Source organism: Heliangelus exortis, chromosome 2 (genome assembly GCF_036169615.1).
Source record: "Heliangelus exortis chromosome 2, bHelExo1.hap1, whole genome shotgun sequence".
Lineage (NCBI taxonomy): Eukaryota > Metazoa > Chordata > Aves > Apodiformes > Trochilidae > Heliangelus > Heliangelus exortis.
Genome location: NC_092423.1, coordinates 63240895 through 63256634, shown reverse-complemented (window position 1 = coordinate 63256634; position 15740 = coordinate 63240895). Strand labels below are relative to the sequence as shown.

The window sequence follows — 15740 nt, the reverse complement described above, 5'->3', positions numbered from 1 at the left end:
AAAGCCATCTGTGGAGAGGCCCAAGGGGCTCCCATTGACTGGGGTTCAGCAGCTTCCTTTACTGACAGTGCCTGAAGCTGCTCATGGGTCTGATAAATGCATATTATCACTGGGCAAGGGTTTGCAGGATTGCAGTACAGCCTCCAAGTATGTTATGCTTCTACCTTTATCTTCTAGGAGTGGCAGAAGGGTGAGGTAGTCTTCTTTTTCTCCTTGCTGGCTATCTAGCTGGCTCACTGCAATAAAGAAATGACTGTTTATGTTGAGGTAGCTGCCTGCTTAAGATTAATCTATGTTGAATATCATTTAATTTCCTTGAAAATACAGTAGAGATGATTAAAGGCTTTTGCTTCTGAGAAGCTGGGCCTTGCTACAGCACATTTCTCTTAAAGACTTCTGGAGCACAGGGCTATAGTTGGTCTTGTTAGAAAAACAAAATGCTGTTCATACCCAACACACATGTTCTGGATGCCACACTGTCAGTAATTTTGGTGGCCGTATGCAGCTCAACATGAGTTTAGGTTAAACCCAGCTAACTCAACAACTGTAAGAACTTCTTTTTATGTCTTATCACAGATGTCACTATTTCCTGAGCTATTCTTGCTGAACAATTCCCTGGGTAAGCCTTCCATGTCACTGTTACTATATCTGTAGTTTAGTAGCAGCAAAGAGCCTCTAGTCAGAGGCTTGGATCTCTGGGGGTATGAGGGGCTTATGTGCCAGACCCTGTCCAAACATGCTTGATGTTCCTCTGCGTTTATCCAGCTTCAGGTTGATCCAGTGCACCTGGAAACTGAGGGGAACAAAGTTCTTATGGTGCCTGCCTGCTGTAGAGCATTTAAATGGATGTAAACTCCTTGTAGCTGTAGTGGTCACTTTCACTCAGGACAAACATATTATAAACACCTGTATAATGCATATAAATAAACTAGATATGACTGTGTACAATATATAGTACCTATTAGTTGTTAATATTAAAAAGAGTTGAGTATCTATTTGCAGCTGAGGGAACAGGTGGCTTAGATAGAGGCATAAAAACCCTTTCTCAGTTTATTGAAAAGCCTTCTTTTCATGGTAGCAGATCCTAATATGGACTAAATTCTTCTCAAAAAAAGAGAGATATCTCTGTTGTCTCCCCCTCCTCCTTTATAGTAATCCTAGTTTCACACCTAAAATGATATCAACATTCTGTATTGTTCTCTCCATACATACGCACAGCCAAAGCCAAGAATCATGAAGCTCAAAATATCATGTATCAACCTCTGGGAACAGGTGGCCTGTGACTCAGAGGCACAGAGCTCTTGTTAAGGTGCTTTTTGTGTAAAAGTAGCTTAGCACAACAGTTCTATTACCTACTGTATTTAAGCCACCTGTCTGCAAAGGGTTATGCTGCCCCAAGAGCTGCAATTTCCTAGATGAAACAGCTGACTTACAGGGCCTGTAATCTTTGTAAGTTAAGACACAAAACAGCAAGAACCAGGCCAGCCTCTTTTCTTGTTACCTTGTCTCATCAGAATTATTTATTTGTTGAGTTTTCAAACTATGAAACCCCTTCTGCCACTTATCACCTGCTCAGAATTTAAAATGGTGCTTACATCTTTCCAGCTACCCAACCAGAAATCTTTTACACTGACAAGGTTTTCTAAATAACTTGGGAGCTGTATGTTAATGTAATAATCAACTAGTGCTCCCATGAGCACAATAAACCATCTTTTACCTATATAAGCACTCAGTCAAAAAGATGACCAATCCCTTTAGCAATATAATGAAGTTTTAATATATGTGCCTTTCCCTTTTCTCTCCATTTTACATACTTTTTCCATTTACATACTTAAATTTTCTTTTTCCTTTCCCTTTTCCACTGGAACTAGGTTGCATCATGTCACAGGTCAGGTTGCATTTGATACCCATTGTCAAACAAGACTCTCCCAGGTTGTCCCTTAAGATGTCTGAATGGTCCCTGATGTTAAAAGGACACCACTGATAATCTAGTAAAAGCAAATATTGTCAGCCATTGATGGAGTAAGGGAGTAAAACCACTTTCTTTCAAAGGGATGTGGATGTGATCGAGGAAGTCTCCACCAATGAGGCAACTATTGTAGAGTTGCCAGGGTGGCTGATTTCTAAACTGACAGTGTACAAAAAACCTGAATGCTGCCTGTTCTCTGAGGAAGAAACAGTTGAGATACAGTATGCAAATTTTTTCAACGAGGAAATAGGGAAAATGAATGGGAAAGAAAGGAATGGAAGGGGGACAGTAAAGGAGAGGAGAGGCTATGATTGAGAAAAATTCAGGATTCTGAAAATGTCTGCATCTTACCCAAGACACCAGCATTTGAATCAGTGTTTCTATGCCGACTGTACTTCTATCTGAATGAGGCCTCTGGGATTGCATTTGTGGCTATAGCTGGAATTTGGTGCTACAGTTTTGACCTTTAGCTCTAGTGAAGTGGCCCAGATGATGTCGTCTTGATAAGGGGCTCAAGCTAAACACAGCATAGGGGAGATACTGGAAGGATAATAGGAGGCTTTTTTCCTTCAGAAGCTGGTCTTTTGTAGCTTGTTCTCCTCAGTCTGTAGAGAGATGATGTATTACAGGAAAATGTTCTGACAGTACAAGAGAGAGGCAGGGCCATTTTATATGAAAATGTCTGGAGATTAATGCTTTAGACAAGAATGAAATGGCCAAAGTCTGTACTGAAACTACTGTAATTGTGCTCAGTCAGGTTAATGTAGGAATTACAATGGTTCTTCTCAGTGTGGAGCCTGTGGAGACTTTCAGCCTCTAAAGAATGCTTTTAGAGTACTATCTAATGATATATTTGGTATTAGAAACTAAACACTGTCATGTAATTCACTCCTAGCTTGTAAATACTTCTGTTTGCAAATAATCCTGCTGCCAAATTAATCCTAAATGACTACAGTATACAAAGAACTTAACTGCTAATCCACCTGCAATTGAGGGAAACATTTAACACAATTATCCTTGAGCAAGATTTGTTCCTTAATACTTACTGAATGTACAGAAAGCTATCATAATCTGTCATTATTACCGCTTGTTTTCTTACTGCAAAGTTAACCTGAAGAAACAGGAGCAGAAGTTTCACTTCCCCCAACTTACTCATGCAGTCATTCTAGCAAACAAATTTTTATTATTATTTTTTGTGAGCTTATATTACAGCTGTTCCTTTCCTTGCATCACTAAAAAAAAAAAAAAGGTAGAGGGAAGAAAGACCCATGCTTCAATAAAATGCCTTATTTAGGTGAAGAAAAAAATAGAGAGAGAGAGAAAGGACACTCACTTAAAAGGGCACTTCCTATTTATCAGTAAAAAACTGAAAAAATACATAGGTTACTGTTACAGCTGTAGACTTAATGTGAAAGTCAGAAAGCTGTAGCTAGCAGCTGCATGGGTAAAATGCTACACTGGGCATCTAAAACATTTCATTGTAATAACAGCTTTTGCATAAGGCTCATTGACATCTGAGAATGCCATACCTGGCAGCAAATTTAAACTTGCAGATTTCCATTACGTTGGTAATTGCTATTGTTCCCTTTGACAAGATGGCTAAATTGAGATGTAGTGAGAACAGTGAACTTCTACTCACAACAGGTACATGTAGCAGAAAAGGCTCACACTTCACACTTCAAAAAGTGAACTACAAAATTACACATGTAAGGAAATACTGTGGAACCACCTGACTTCCACTGACAGGCATATTACCCCTGCCCTATGCACAATCAATTAATTAAAATGAATATTATATATCAGTGTGAAAATACAGAGCGGAACATTTTACTCCCTGAGACAATCCTGCTCACAAGCACACATAATTAATATGTAGTTTTCTTCTGTGAGCACAGTACCAACAAATATCCTATCTGTATCCATCATGTCTTGAAATGCCTGTGATTTACATAGGGTCCATTTCTGTACCACCACTCCAGTGTGCATAGCAAAACAGGCTCAGATACACAAAGGTCTCAAGGTCTATAACTCCACTGATTTTTTTGGCTTTCTCCTCACACAGTCCCATGCATTTCAGTAGGATGCTCTCAAGGAGTAAAATATTGTCACACATCTTGGCAGAAGAAGAGCCAAAATGAATAAGGAGAACTGAGTTAGATGAAGAAAACTGTAAGCATCTGTTTTTATCAGAAAGTTATTATAAAGCTGGTACCAGTAACTGTCAGATCTGACTGCTTAGCCATTATTTCAACCGTTTACACCTGTTCTAGTGTCTTTCTTGTAACTTATTAAGACATTTCTCCCTCTTCCCTCTGAAGTATCTGCCTGTGTCCTTACTGCCAGAGACAGGAACACTTTACTGTGTGCACTGGTGATCTGTTCTAAGGTTGGCTGCAGCTGCCCTATGCAGCTTGATAGAAAGGTAGAGGGGGGCTTGAAATGGCACAGCTTTGAGATGTGCCATGGAGTGTCACCAGAAATGTGCACACCACAGTGTGTATCTACAGTATCTACAGGTAAAGAGGCCAACTGCACACTAAAAAACTTGTCCCCTCATTTTTTTGAAACCTAAGCATAGTCTGATGTAGGCTGATGCTCCTAGGGTTTTGCTGCAGTACAAGCTATGAGAATACAGCTCTGAGAGAAGCCATAGTCAATGTTCCCCCTGATTCTTCAGCCTCTTTAGAAATATTCAAATATATTACTTTATAGCTCTGTAAAGAAAGCTTCAAGGATTGCTTTGTTGACTTCTGCAGATATTAAGGGTAAATTATTGGTAGGTAGTTTTAAATGTGTACTTAAACAGGCCAAGAACTCCCTCTCTTTCTCTCTTCCTCTATAACAATATAGCATTTCTGCATCAACATGTCCCTTTCATTAATGTGCAAATTTCTTAATGCCTTGCTAAATGACTGCTTTTTCCTTTTTTCCTTTTTTCCTTTCAAGCATGTAAGTGGAAACTGCTGTGTGCAATGATTAACAACCGTGTCTGGAATATATCTACAGCTTTTATATTTCTTGTATTTCTGTCTAGGCCTTGATTCTGCGGACCTTTATGCTTAACTTCATACAGCATGAATCTGTGACTTTCATTCTCACCTTAAAATGTGCAACAAAAATGAAATTATCACTTGAGGAATTCATTGCTTCCTTATCTGCATTTGTTACCAACCTTCATGGAAATATTTACCACATTTAAAAAACAAACTATTTAAATAACCTGCTAACTTACCAGGTTCTAATTCCCTTACACTCACATGAAGTAAAACTCTCTTTCATTTTAAAACTGCTGCCCCTTGTCCTGTCACTACAGGCCCTTCTGTCTTCCTCCATCTTTCTTACAGGACCCCTTTATATACTAAGAGGGAGCAATAAGGTCTCCCCAAAGCCATCTCTTCTCCAGGTTGACCAACCCCAAGGCTCTCAGTCTTTCCTAGTAGAGAGGTGCTCCAACCCTTATTCCATGTTAAAATACATTCCATCCAAAAGATCTACTTCACTTCCCTCTGTTCTTACAATGGTTTGGTCTGGAAATTAAATTATTTGTTGACCTACATCAATCTCCTGAATAGTCATTCAATTAAAAAAAAAATTATTTGCCTATATAGAAGAAATTATCAACTTAGTGTGAAAGACTGCATGTGCTAGTATGTGAATGCACTGGTAAGTTTAGGAGATTGTAACAGCAAAAAGCTGGTTGATTATACTTTTGTTATATTTCAGCAATTCTCCTGACCTGACAATAAACATGAGCAGATTGTTAGAGTAATATACTACATTGCATCATTTATACCCAACACAAAATTAGTTCTTCATATTTATTATGCCTCTCTTACAGACCACTATTCATTGCCATAATGTTTCTATGCATCTTGGATGTAACTCAGAAAATGTTTATAGGAATAGACACAGCATAAATGGTTAGGCATACAGTTACATTTAATCTCTCTAGATACCTATTTCAGAAATTATTTCCATATGTATAAAATAATGTTTTTGTAAAGATAACTATCCATGAAGTAATAATTGGGTATGTATCCTTTTTGTTTCTTTATCCTGTTATTAAATATCTCACTGCACAGATTCTTTCCACCATTCTCCTTTCCCTGTTATGTTTCCCCAATTTTCCTTTAGCCTGACGTGTCCTTCAAATTTTTTGGGTTTGCTTTTGTTCCTACCTTATAATGTAGCAGGCTTGGAGAATCATGTCTGCCTCTCCTCACTATCTGCAGCTGGTGATTATGGCTAGAATAATCCCAAATAATTCTTCCCTCTTCTTCCAAACCTGTACCATGGTGGCCTGACACATCTCCACCTGTCTTTCAAACTTGTATTGGCTTGGTTGGGAAGTCCATGGCCCATGACCTCTGTTCCTGGTCTAAGTATTTATTTTCCCAGAGCTTACGACCTGCCTTAGAAGTGAAATTGGTTACTGGTATTTTATGATTCTTCACAAAGAAGGAAAGAGTACTTACAGTTTTACTCCAGGTGAGACCTGTGGTATGATGCTCTTTGATATAAGCTTGAAGCTCAGACCAGATGTTCAGATAGGACTTCACCCAATCAACATGACGTGTGTCACTGTAAAAACAGAGGCCATATTTACATGTATGAATGCAACTAAACCCAGGAAGCATTGCTGCTCTTGCTTAAAGCAGGTAAAACCCAATATCTGCCTTACAGCCATGGACAAATCAGTCAGATGGCAGCCAGCCAGACCACTGCTGAAAATACTGAGTCCTACCACACTAGAAAGCTTTGAGATCCTACCAAAGGACAAACCAGGTCAAAGGATTTCTCCAGCACAGAGTTCTTCCTGCTGGAAGGCTGTGTCATCATCCAGCTCAGGCTTAAAGTCAACTGAAGAAGCACTAAAGTTATATGGGGCTGTGCAGCAGCTACCCAGACTCAGCTTCAGGCTGCTAAATTTTAGAAAAGTTTAAATATCCATGGGTTCTGCCAGGTATTTTAGCTTCCAAGCTCAAATGTAGCCAGGGTAATACTGGATTATGTTATATCATCAGACAAAAAAAATATTTATATAGCAAGAATTTTTCAAGTACAAATTGCCTCTGGAATTATTATTTGGAAGGCTTAGTCTTTCAGTGGGACAGTAGAGGGAAAACAGGAAATATGTAGAGAGGAAAACTGCTTGTAACATGGAGTCTTTAGTTATAAATAAATATTACTGGAGAGTGGTGACTGTGGACAGGATGCTTAAAAGGATTTGTGTGTCTACCTCCTATTTATTTCCTTTGGAGTTTGATGCTTAATACTTCTGAGGATCTGGATCAACAGGCTTAATCCAAAGCCTGCTGAAGTCAAGGGAGAGCTTTCTACTACTTGGGAAGATACTGTGATCTGATTCAGTGAAAAACAGGAAAAGAATTGCTTATTAGGGGAAGAATGAAATACCTAAATAATGTACCCTGCCTATACCATTATGTGACATTGTAAAAAGTTTCAGCTACCCCAGTAGATACTACCTTCAGTAGGTAAACTGAATAATACAGGAATAATACATAATAAAAATATTAATAATAAAAATAATGAAAATAAAGGACTATATAAAACATGTAATATATATTTATACATATGCAATAAATAAATATACGAAAGGTTTTAATATGTATTAAATTTTACTCACTAATGAGGAAAAACTCAATAGCAAATACTGTTCAGCACTGGGATAGAAAAATAGTAAAAATCTGGCCTCCAAAAGTACCAAATCAACAGGAATTATACATGATTTTTTAAAGAGGTTACAGGAAGGACCTGTATTTTTTCTCCTTCTCTGTCAGCTTACAGATCTCATTCATGGAAGTTTTCTGTGAATGCACTGAGCTATTTGGTACAGAATGCAATGGTACAGAAAAAAGTAAAATTGGGAGCTACAGAATTAGATGCTCGGTTGTATACATCTACAACCTAAATGCACATTTTTTAGTGAAGAGCAAGAACAGTCACAGTAGGAGTGCACAAATGAGACAAGGATACGGAGCAGCTAGCTAGCTACTTGTTGATACTTAAATTTGCCCTTACATGATAGCTTATGATGCTGGAATGAAAGAAAATTAAATATACTCCCAAAATTTGTGGAGAGTGAAAACCAGCACTGCTTCTGCTGTTGTTACTCAGCATGCTGCAACATCATGCAGGTCAAAGATGAGGAGAGGATTTTATCAAGTGCTTTTTAGTCCACAAAATTATTTCTGTAATGGAATTGTGAACCCTATTAGTATGGTGATTGCCCTGTTGTCTGTCTAGTAGATACTGGGGCTTGGCAACATACCTGTTCTTGTAGTCCTTTAATACCCTGTTAGTATAAAAGGTAGCAGCATCATTCATCTCCTTGACATAAGGGCCTGGTTTAGGAGACTACGACCATCAACCCACAGTAGCAGGAAACAACAGGAGAAAGAAAGTAAAACATTAGTCAGACACCTTCTCTGATGCATTGGGTATTTTACAAAACACCTTCTGGGGTGTAGTACACTGAAGAATGATGCAAATGAGACTTAGAACTTAGAACTATTCTGGTCCACACCATCCAGAAACACATTGACAGTCCTCCTGATCATCCATCCTGTGTGTCACTCACCACTGCTATCCACCCAAGGGCTGGAATGCTCTCACTGACAGCTGAGAGGTGGTTGAACATATTACTTCCTCTGTTCCTTTCTCTGAAGTTCTGGATTTCCTGAATCTTCTCTGATATTGGCTTGAGAAGCATTGCCACCTCATTCTGAAAAAAGAAAAAAAACCAACAAACTATACTGCTGTTCCAACAGGTGATCCCATTGTTAAACTCTGTGGTTTAACATTGATTTAACAGTTAGAAAGGTCAGTGTACTCTCTACATTAAAGTAACAATTTAATTACCCTTCTCTGGTTGCAAAGGCAAAATATAAAGACATTAGTATTAATAATGTGTTGAAGCAAAAGCAGTTCTCAGAACTGGCATCTTTTTTTACATGCTGCCCAGATTAAGACCCACAGTGACCTCACAGCTCAGAGTTAGCAGAATGCTTGTGTTTTTCATGTGATATCCCTGGATATCACTTTTTGAGAGTCTTTACACTGGCTTGAGTTTTTCAAGTTCTTAACCAAGTTGTTCTTTCTGTAAGAAACGCAAAAGCACTTCTTACCTTAGGAGCCTTTTATCATCTGGCAACAAGACTGAGAAAGTAATACACTGAAGGCAGTATCAGTTTTAGCTTTCCCTATTGGTATGTTTTAATGTTGTAATTTCCTTTGGCTGCAAGTTATGTGGGAGGATTTCCTGGGAAACACACTGCCTGCAAGGCATGGTTTGGGGAAATTCTCCTGTGTTAATCAGAAACAAATGGTATCCAAGGGAATGATTGTTGAGAGGAGGGAATAGTGCACGAAGAGAAAAGCAGAATGAATGTAGAAGCCATCCAAGCTCTTTTCTGTGCGAAGTGAATGCTAATCACACTGGCTCTGTGTCTCTGAAGAACTCATGTGGAGCACTCATTTTCTGGGAAAAAATTCTTCCACTCAGAAACAGCACAGTGTGGGACAAGGGGTCATTAGTTTTTAAGCAAATCAGCTGCTGTACCTTGCAGCTACAGAAAATGTTTCTGTAAAAACAATCCAATTTGTTATTGCAGAAGTGTGCCTGCAGAACCCATACCATGTCCCACCAAAGAGAGTGCATTCTGATTATCCCTGGCACTTCCCTCAGAAATCAGTCAGGCTGTCTTGTTTTTTCTCACCTTTTCTCGGGACTACTTGTTTATGGAATTAAGTGCCTGCTGGAGAGAACCAGTCTTCATATTTTTGAGGATTACTGCTGTCATGAAACACACAAAACGATGTGTGTGTATGTGCTGCTTGATCTCTGTCATCTGTAATGTCCCTCTTTTAACCCTTCTACAAGAGTCTTATGTCATCTTAAAATAAGCATCTTCCCAAAAACATGACAAAAAGAGGTTCTGCATTCTTAAAACAATTTTGATCCAACTATGCAGATTTACTATTTAATGGTAATTTTGAAAAAGGCCTATGCATCTGAAATGCATGGGGATATCTGGTGTTCTCCTACAATAAAGTGGATTGGAAGAAAAAAAAATATTTACAGAATTACTGGGAGATGAAAAGATTTCCTGTTGGTGGCTTAATGACCGGTGTATGTTATTAAGTCTGAAAAAGCCCTGAAACCCCCATGATTTGTAGGAGACTTAAAAACTGATTTTGTTGCCCTAACATGATAGTCTACAGGAATTTTTCTTTCTAATTTTTGCTTGTTTACAACATGCTGCAGCTGGTAGGTTTTCTTATTTTGCAGGGAAATCTTTCAAGTATGAACTGAAATTTAAGAAAATGCTTGTTTTGCTTTGATAATATGCCAGTTTTCCTCCCATAAAGTCTAAGGGATATTTACAGTCCTTAGCTTACTGTGAATCTTTATGGCCCACTTCCAGCAAAAGAGAGTATTAGGGCTAAAAATACATCTCCAGAGATGCCTGGTATATCTAGGCAGCACTGGGAGGCAGCACGTTTCTGTGGATAGGGCACAGAAGTTGGGAGTCTGCAAATGGGGGTTCTCTGCAGTTCTCCCACTAAATTATCATCAGGTTTCAGGAAAGCTGTGTTACCTTCCCCTGCTTCAACTTCCTATATTTGAAATTTTGCTAACACAGCTGTTTTATTTGTTAGCACACTTCGCTATGTACAGATAAGAAGGCAAAATTAGGGCCAAACATTTTCCTGACTGATACCATAGGGCCCCTCTACTCCTACTAGAAAAACTCTGAACCACTTTTCTGAGGGTTTTCTATCACAGAATTTCTATCCCTCAGAACACATGACTTCACTTGTCCTGTGAATCAACTATTTACAAAAATGTAGTGGATTTATTTCACAGGAGTGCCCTGTGGGCGTTTTAAAGGTGAAACACAGATTGCTAAGGAAATCAGCTTGAAGTAAGTAATCATTCACGTGGCACTGCAGTGACACCAGAAGGAGCCACAAAGGGTGTGAGGCTTTGCTCAGACCTGCCTCGTGTGAGATGTTATGGGGACTGCAAAGGGAGCTTTATTTCACTTCACAGGGCACTTACCCTGTTCTGCAGTGGCTGCTGGCTGGCCCCACAAAATGTGTGTGTGTGTGTGTGTGTGTGTGTTTGTGTGTAGGTGTTTGAGCAAGCATCTTATGTCCAAAGTTCTGTGAAGGATGGACACAAAGGAATACAGCCCTGCAAAGGAATCACTTAATTGAGTCCTGTCTCTCCACAGCCAGTTCTAAAATTTAGTTAGTGATTAAAACTGCAGATGAATTATAGTGTATATGCCATATGGGTACAGAAAGGCTCATTAATTCTGGCAGTAATCAGTCTTGTTTGGCTCTACAGGACAGAAACAGTTGTGCTGAGGGTTCTAGGAGAATAATCTCTTTATTGCAATGAATATTAAAACAGCTGGTTGTTAATAAAATGATTGTCTATACTGTATCTCTAAGAAAAAAATGAATTCAAGATGAATCAGAGCTGTTGGAAAAATCTTCAGCATGCCTTTGGCATGTGCTAGATAAAATTTCTTGCCATTTAAGACACAGCACAGTTGTTTAACAGAAATTTAAGAGTCTCTGTATAAACACCATTCCTATTATAATATCAGTTTTGCTTAAATGTTTAAAAATGCAACAGTGGCACAACTTAGAAACACTGAAGGTAATTCCCAGTATGCCTTTATCCTTTTAAAATCATTATCAAAACCAGATGGTCTTTTAAAATATTAATACCTAAACAATCAGCCACCTTTGATCCATGTCTAATAATTCATACTAGAAAATTAAGAATAGTGAGACTACTGCAGTGATTAGCCAAAACACCCCAAAAAAGTTACAGCATGCAACAAGAACTGCCTTAGGCTTCGGCTTCAGAAGCTGAACAGTCTCAACCCAGTCTCACAGACTGGCCTGGCATACCAGTGCTCCAACACACCTCACTAAACAGACTTACTTCTCCTTCACATTTTTGTGATACTCAGATGAGAAGTTCCCCAAATGACAGCTTTAACAGGACTGAGGGACATGGATTTAATTCAGGAGAATGACCAAACTTTTGGGGTTTATGGTTTTTGCAGCTTGCCTGTGAGGTCACACTAAACTATCTTGCTTAAACTTTGGCTGCCTGAGCCAGTGATTATTTGAAAATCACAGCTTTAGTTTGAGAAAACATCTATTTTCTCAGGGCCATTGTCCAGAAACCTGCCAGCATGAATCACACAGGCACAAAACTCAGCAGGTAAATAAAAATACAGTTTTAAAAGATCTTATGTATTTCTAAGCTAATCTTACATGGTTTTGAGGGGTAAGATTGTTTACTAAAGAATTTTTATGTTGATGGGTGGCAAGATAATTCAGACTGTACTAGTACAGTGTTTAAATCAACCTGACCTATTATGAAAAAAACATGGTGAGGGAACAAAACCCCTTCTAAGTTATGCTGAGGGAGTGGCAACCTTTGGCATAGGAGTAAAAGAAAGCTGAGATCACTTGGGATCAGCAGCCCCTTAGTTTTACTCAGCTGCACTCAGAACAGCATGACTACAACCTTTATTCAACAGTATATATTTCTGCTATTTTCTTCTTTCAGTTCAAAATGTCCATCTTACACTGTATTTTTCACAGGCTGCTTTGAAGCATGGGGTTGATTTGTATCAGCTACTTTTGTATATGTTGGCAAATAGTGCATCTTTATAGGAACGGTTCTGTAAAGCAAAGCAGTTGGTGCTGTGGACCTAACATTCATGCTATGCACATTTGTTGTGGATTTTTTTTCGGGGGAGGACTACTTGGGATCTACATCATGGTTTAGATGCTTTCTGGGAATGTATCTTCTGTTTAGCTTCATCAGTAAGATAATAAATGTTTTCACCCTAAGACTGCTCTACCATGTAAATCACAGCATAGTAACTGGGGCTGATGTAGAGGAAAAATATAGCCTCACCGTGAACTAAAACACTAATGCACACACAGTCATTATCTCTGCAAACAGCCTAGTACAGTCCCATCCCACATTTCATCCTTTCAAGGGATGAAAGATGTCATGCATAGCATCTGCTGCACTCAGTACTAACAATTTACAAGGTGAGCATCTGCTCTCAGCTTAGACTTGGTTTGCTCTATTGTAAATGAAGAGAGAGAGGTCCCTGAGGAATTCTTTCCACCTATTAATGTGTTAGAAGACTATATATTATAAGACAGTAATAGATGTGAAAACTGCACTCTCGAGGTGCTGCCATTTACAGTAAAGAGACCCTAGGATGACATTTCACACACCGTGCCTACCTTTACAGTTCAAGATGAGCAGAATCTCATCCTGTATCTATAGGAATAGGATAGTGGTAGCTTCAGTGACTGCCACTGAGATACACTTCTGCTATGACTGCCTTGATTCTAGGACTAAAATTGTTTAAAATTAATTATAATTTCCCGTATTTTGTAAAAGAAAATCTGTAAAGAAGACTTTAAAAATTACATCCTTTTTTTGAATATGTGTGTTGGAAGAAAGGCCTGTCTTTTCTGTTGTAGCTTTTTATCAGTGATCTGAATGGAATCGGTGCTTGGATAAGGCTGAAGAATAACATCTTTAAGTAAGCAGATTTTTAAATTTTTTTTCCCCAAAGGTGAATCAAAGCTATCAGGTAACTTCAAGCCTTCCAGTGCTGCATCTGGATTCCTGAAATGCTTTTTTTTTTTTCCCCTTTCCATTATTACTTCCATTGTGAAAAATTACCAGCTTTTGTTGGCAGCTATCAAACTGTCCTTTTAAAACTGCCAATCTCCATCTCTCCTTGCAGAAGGTGTTTTTTACATTTGGTACCACAGTTGTGCTCTTAAAATTTCAGTGTAACCTGTTGAAACTCGATCCAACTCTGCAAGCATTTTCTGATTTGCAGTAGAGACCATCAGTGAGATCTTTCTGTGTGATCACTACATTCATAACCCTCTGATATATTCAGCATTCAAAGGTCTTCTCCTAGCTAACGCCAGATAGACACTATTTTATTCTGGTCTCTCTTAGTTTGGTCTCTCTCTTTCTGTAAATCCTCAACCTATTGGTGTAACAAATGTTTGATATGTTTGTCAACAGTACAGGTTTTGCCACTTTAACTCACTGCTGTGCAACAGGAGGGCTATGACACACAGAGACAAATCTGCAGAAATGCCTGGTCAGCTTCATCAGCACAGAAGCTTAGACACATTTGTGTGCTTCCAAAGTGACTTAATTGGTATTTGGCTTTTATTCCTCTTAGATAGCACATAAATTCTCAATCTAACAGCCAATATTAGCTGTAGGAATTTTGTGGGGGGAAAAAAGGGAAGACCAAACCGTAACTTCACACGACAAATCACTCACTAGCTTGGTCATCTCTGGGTTTGTTTTGAAATGTAAACTCTGAGCAAGGCCAAATGGAAAGGAAGGTGAAAGACAAACAGCTTCTAACCCGTGGAGAAATGCAAGGTCTGATACAAATGGCATGTATCAGTTTACAGCAATGTGGAATCATGCTCAGCACTTTTGGCCAGGACCCTGGCTGTTTTTTAAATGGACTTGAACGAGCTATATATTGTTTTCCTGTCTACTGTAGCTCTCCACGGGCAGTATATTCAACATGGAAGGGTTCTCCTGGTTTAGACACATAGGCAGCATCCCACACCTAATCAACCATTACACAAATAAACTGTTTTCAGCCTTTTGATTCACTACTCCTCAACCTTTGCTGCTGTGGTCGTAGTCCACGTCAGTCAGGCCCAGGGCACTCCAGGTAGCAACATTCTGCCAGAAAATGGTATTCTGTTGAGCCACAACTGTTTTATTCACAACATCTGAGATCTGATGAGCCTTTGCTAAGGCCAGTTAGGTTTCACGTGGGCTGTGTGCCAGGAGCAGCATGTTAGATGATACTGGCTTCCAGCCTTGGACATTCATAGGTTTCACCTGAGATCTCCTCAGAGACAAACGTCAAGACTGCCAAGTTCAGTAGGCAGTCCTGAGTCTGCATAACTTTCAGAACTCAAAATCATTGTTTGCCATCTGATTTAGACCAAAGTAAAATTAGAAAAAACAAAAAAAAAAACAAACAAACAAAAAAAAAACCCAACATGTAAAATCAAAAGACCTGCTTTTCAGTCAGCTATATCTCCAGTGCTTTCCCTTTTATAAGATCAGACACCATACAAAAATCCTGGGAAACAATTGAATAGCACAGTGAAAGGAGTGCACTGATTTGAATTTGTGTATTGCAGAAATAAAGAATATCGTACTTAATGGGAAAGGGAGCATCCTATGCCACAGCTTAGTGGGATCTCACATGCTGCAGTTTGAATATGAACATTGCTACATGGATTGAAAGATAGCCTGGCAATTTTATGACACCATTTTAGGCCACAGCAGAATTCAGTAGGAGTCTGTAGGATCCATAGAATTGTTTAGCAGGTGTGTCAGATAAGGAGCTAGACAAGATACAGTGTATTATCTTTGATATTGGCTTCCTTACAGGGTGATGCTGTTCTTAGTCCAAGTAAGTAAGGAAGGAAGTAACCAGTGCAAGGAGCTTTTGGTTACTGGAGCCTGGTTCTTGCACAGTATGTGAACTGCTGGAGAGCCTGAGCCTGGTGGTGTTGATGTGAGCTAATCTAGAGGTGTGGCATAATGTGTATTTCTCTATTTCTGTTTTGTGCAAGCTGGAAAACGTAGCACTGGTCATGGCTCTTTTGTATTCCCCGAATCCCTGTGTGT

At 39.0% G+C, this 15740-nt stretch overlaps 1 protein-coding gene across 2 annotated transcripts in view; it reads right to left on the bottom strand.

Annotated features, from left to right (window-relative positions):
• Positions 1-15740, bottom strand: part of CAP2 (cyclase associated actin cytoskeleton regulatory protein 2) — a 68060-nt gene that overhangs the window by 14046 nt on the left and 38274 nt on the right. For both annotated transcript variants that reach the window (XM_071736405.1, XM_071736406.1), the window contains exons 5-7: positions 8571-8714; positions 8262-8347; positions 6445-6550 (exon numbers count right to left, since the gene is read on the bottom strand). In XM_071736405.1, coding sequence (XP_071592506.1) covers positions 6445-6550; positions 8262-8347; positions 8571-8714 — 336 coding nt within the window. The remainder of the gene's footprint in view (positions 1-6444; positions 6551-8261; positions 8348-8570; positions 8715-15740) is intronic.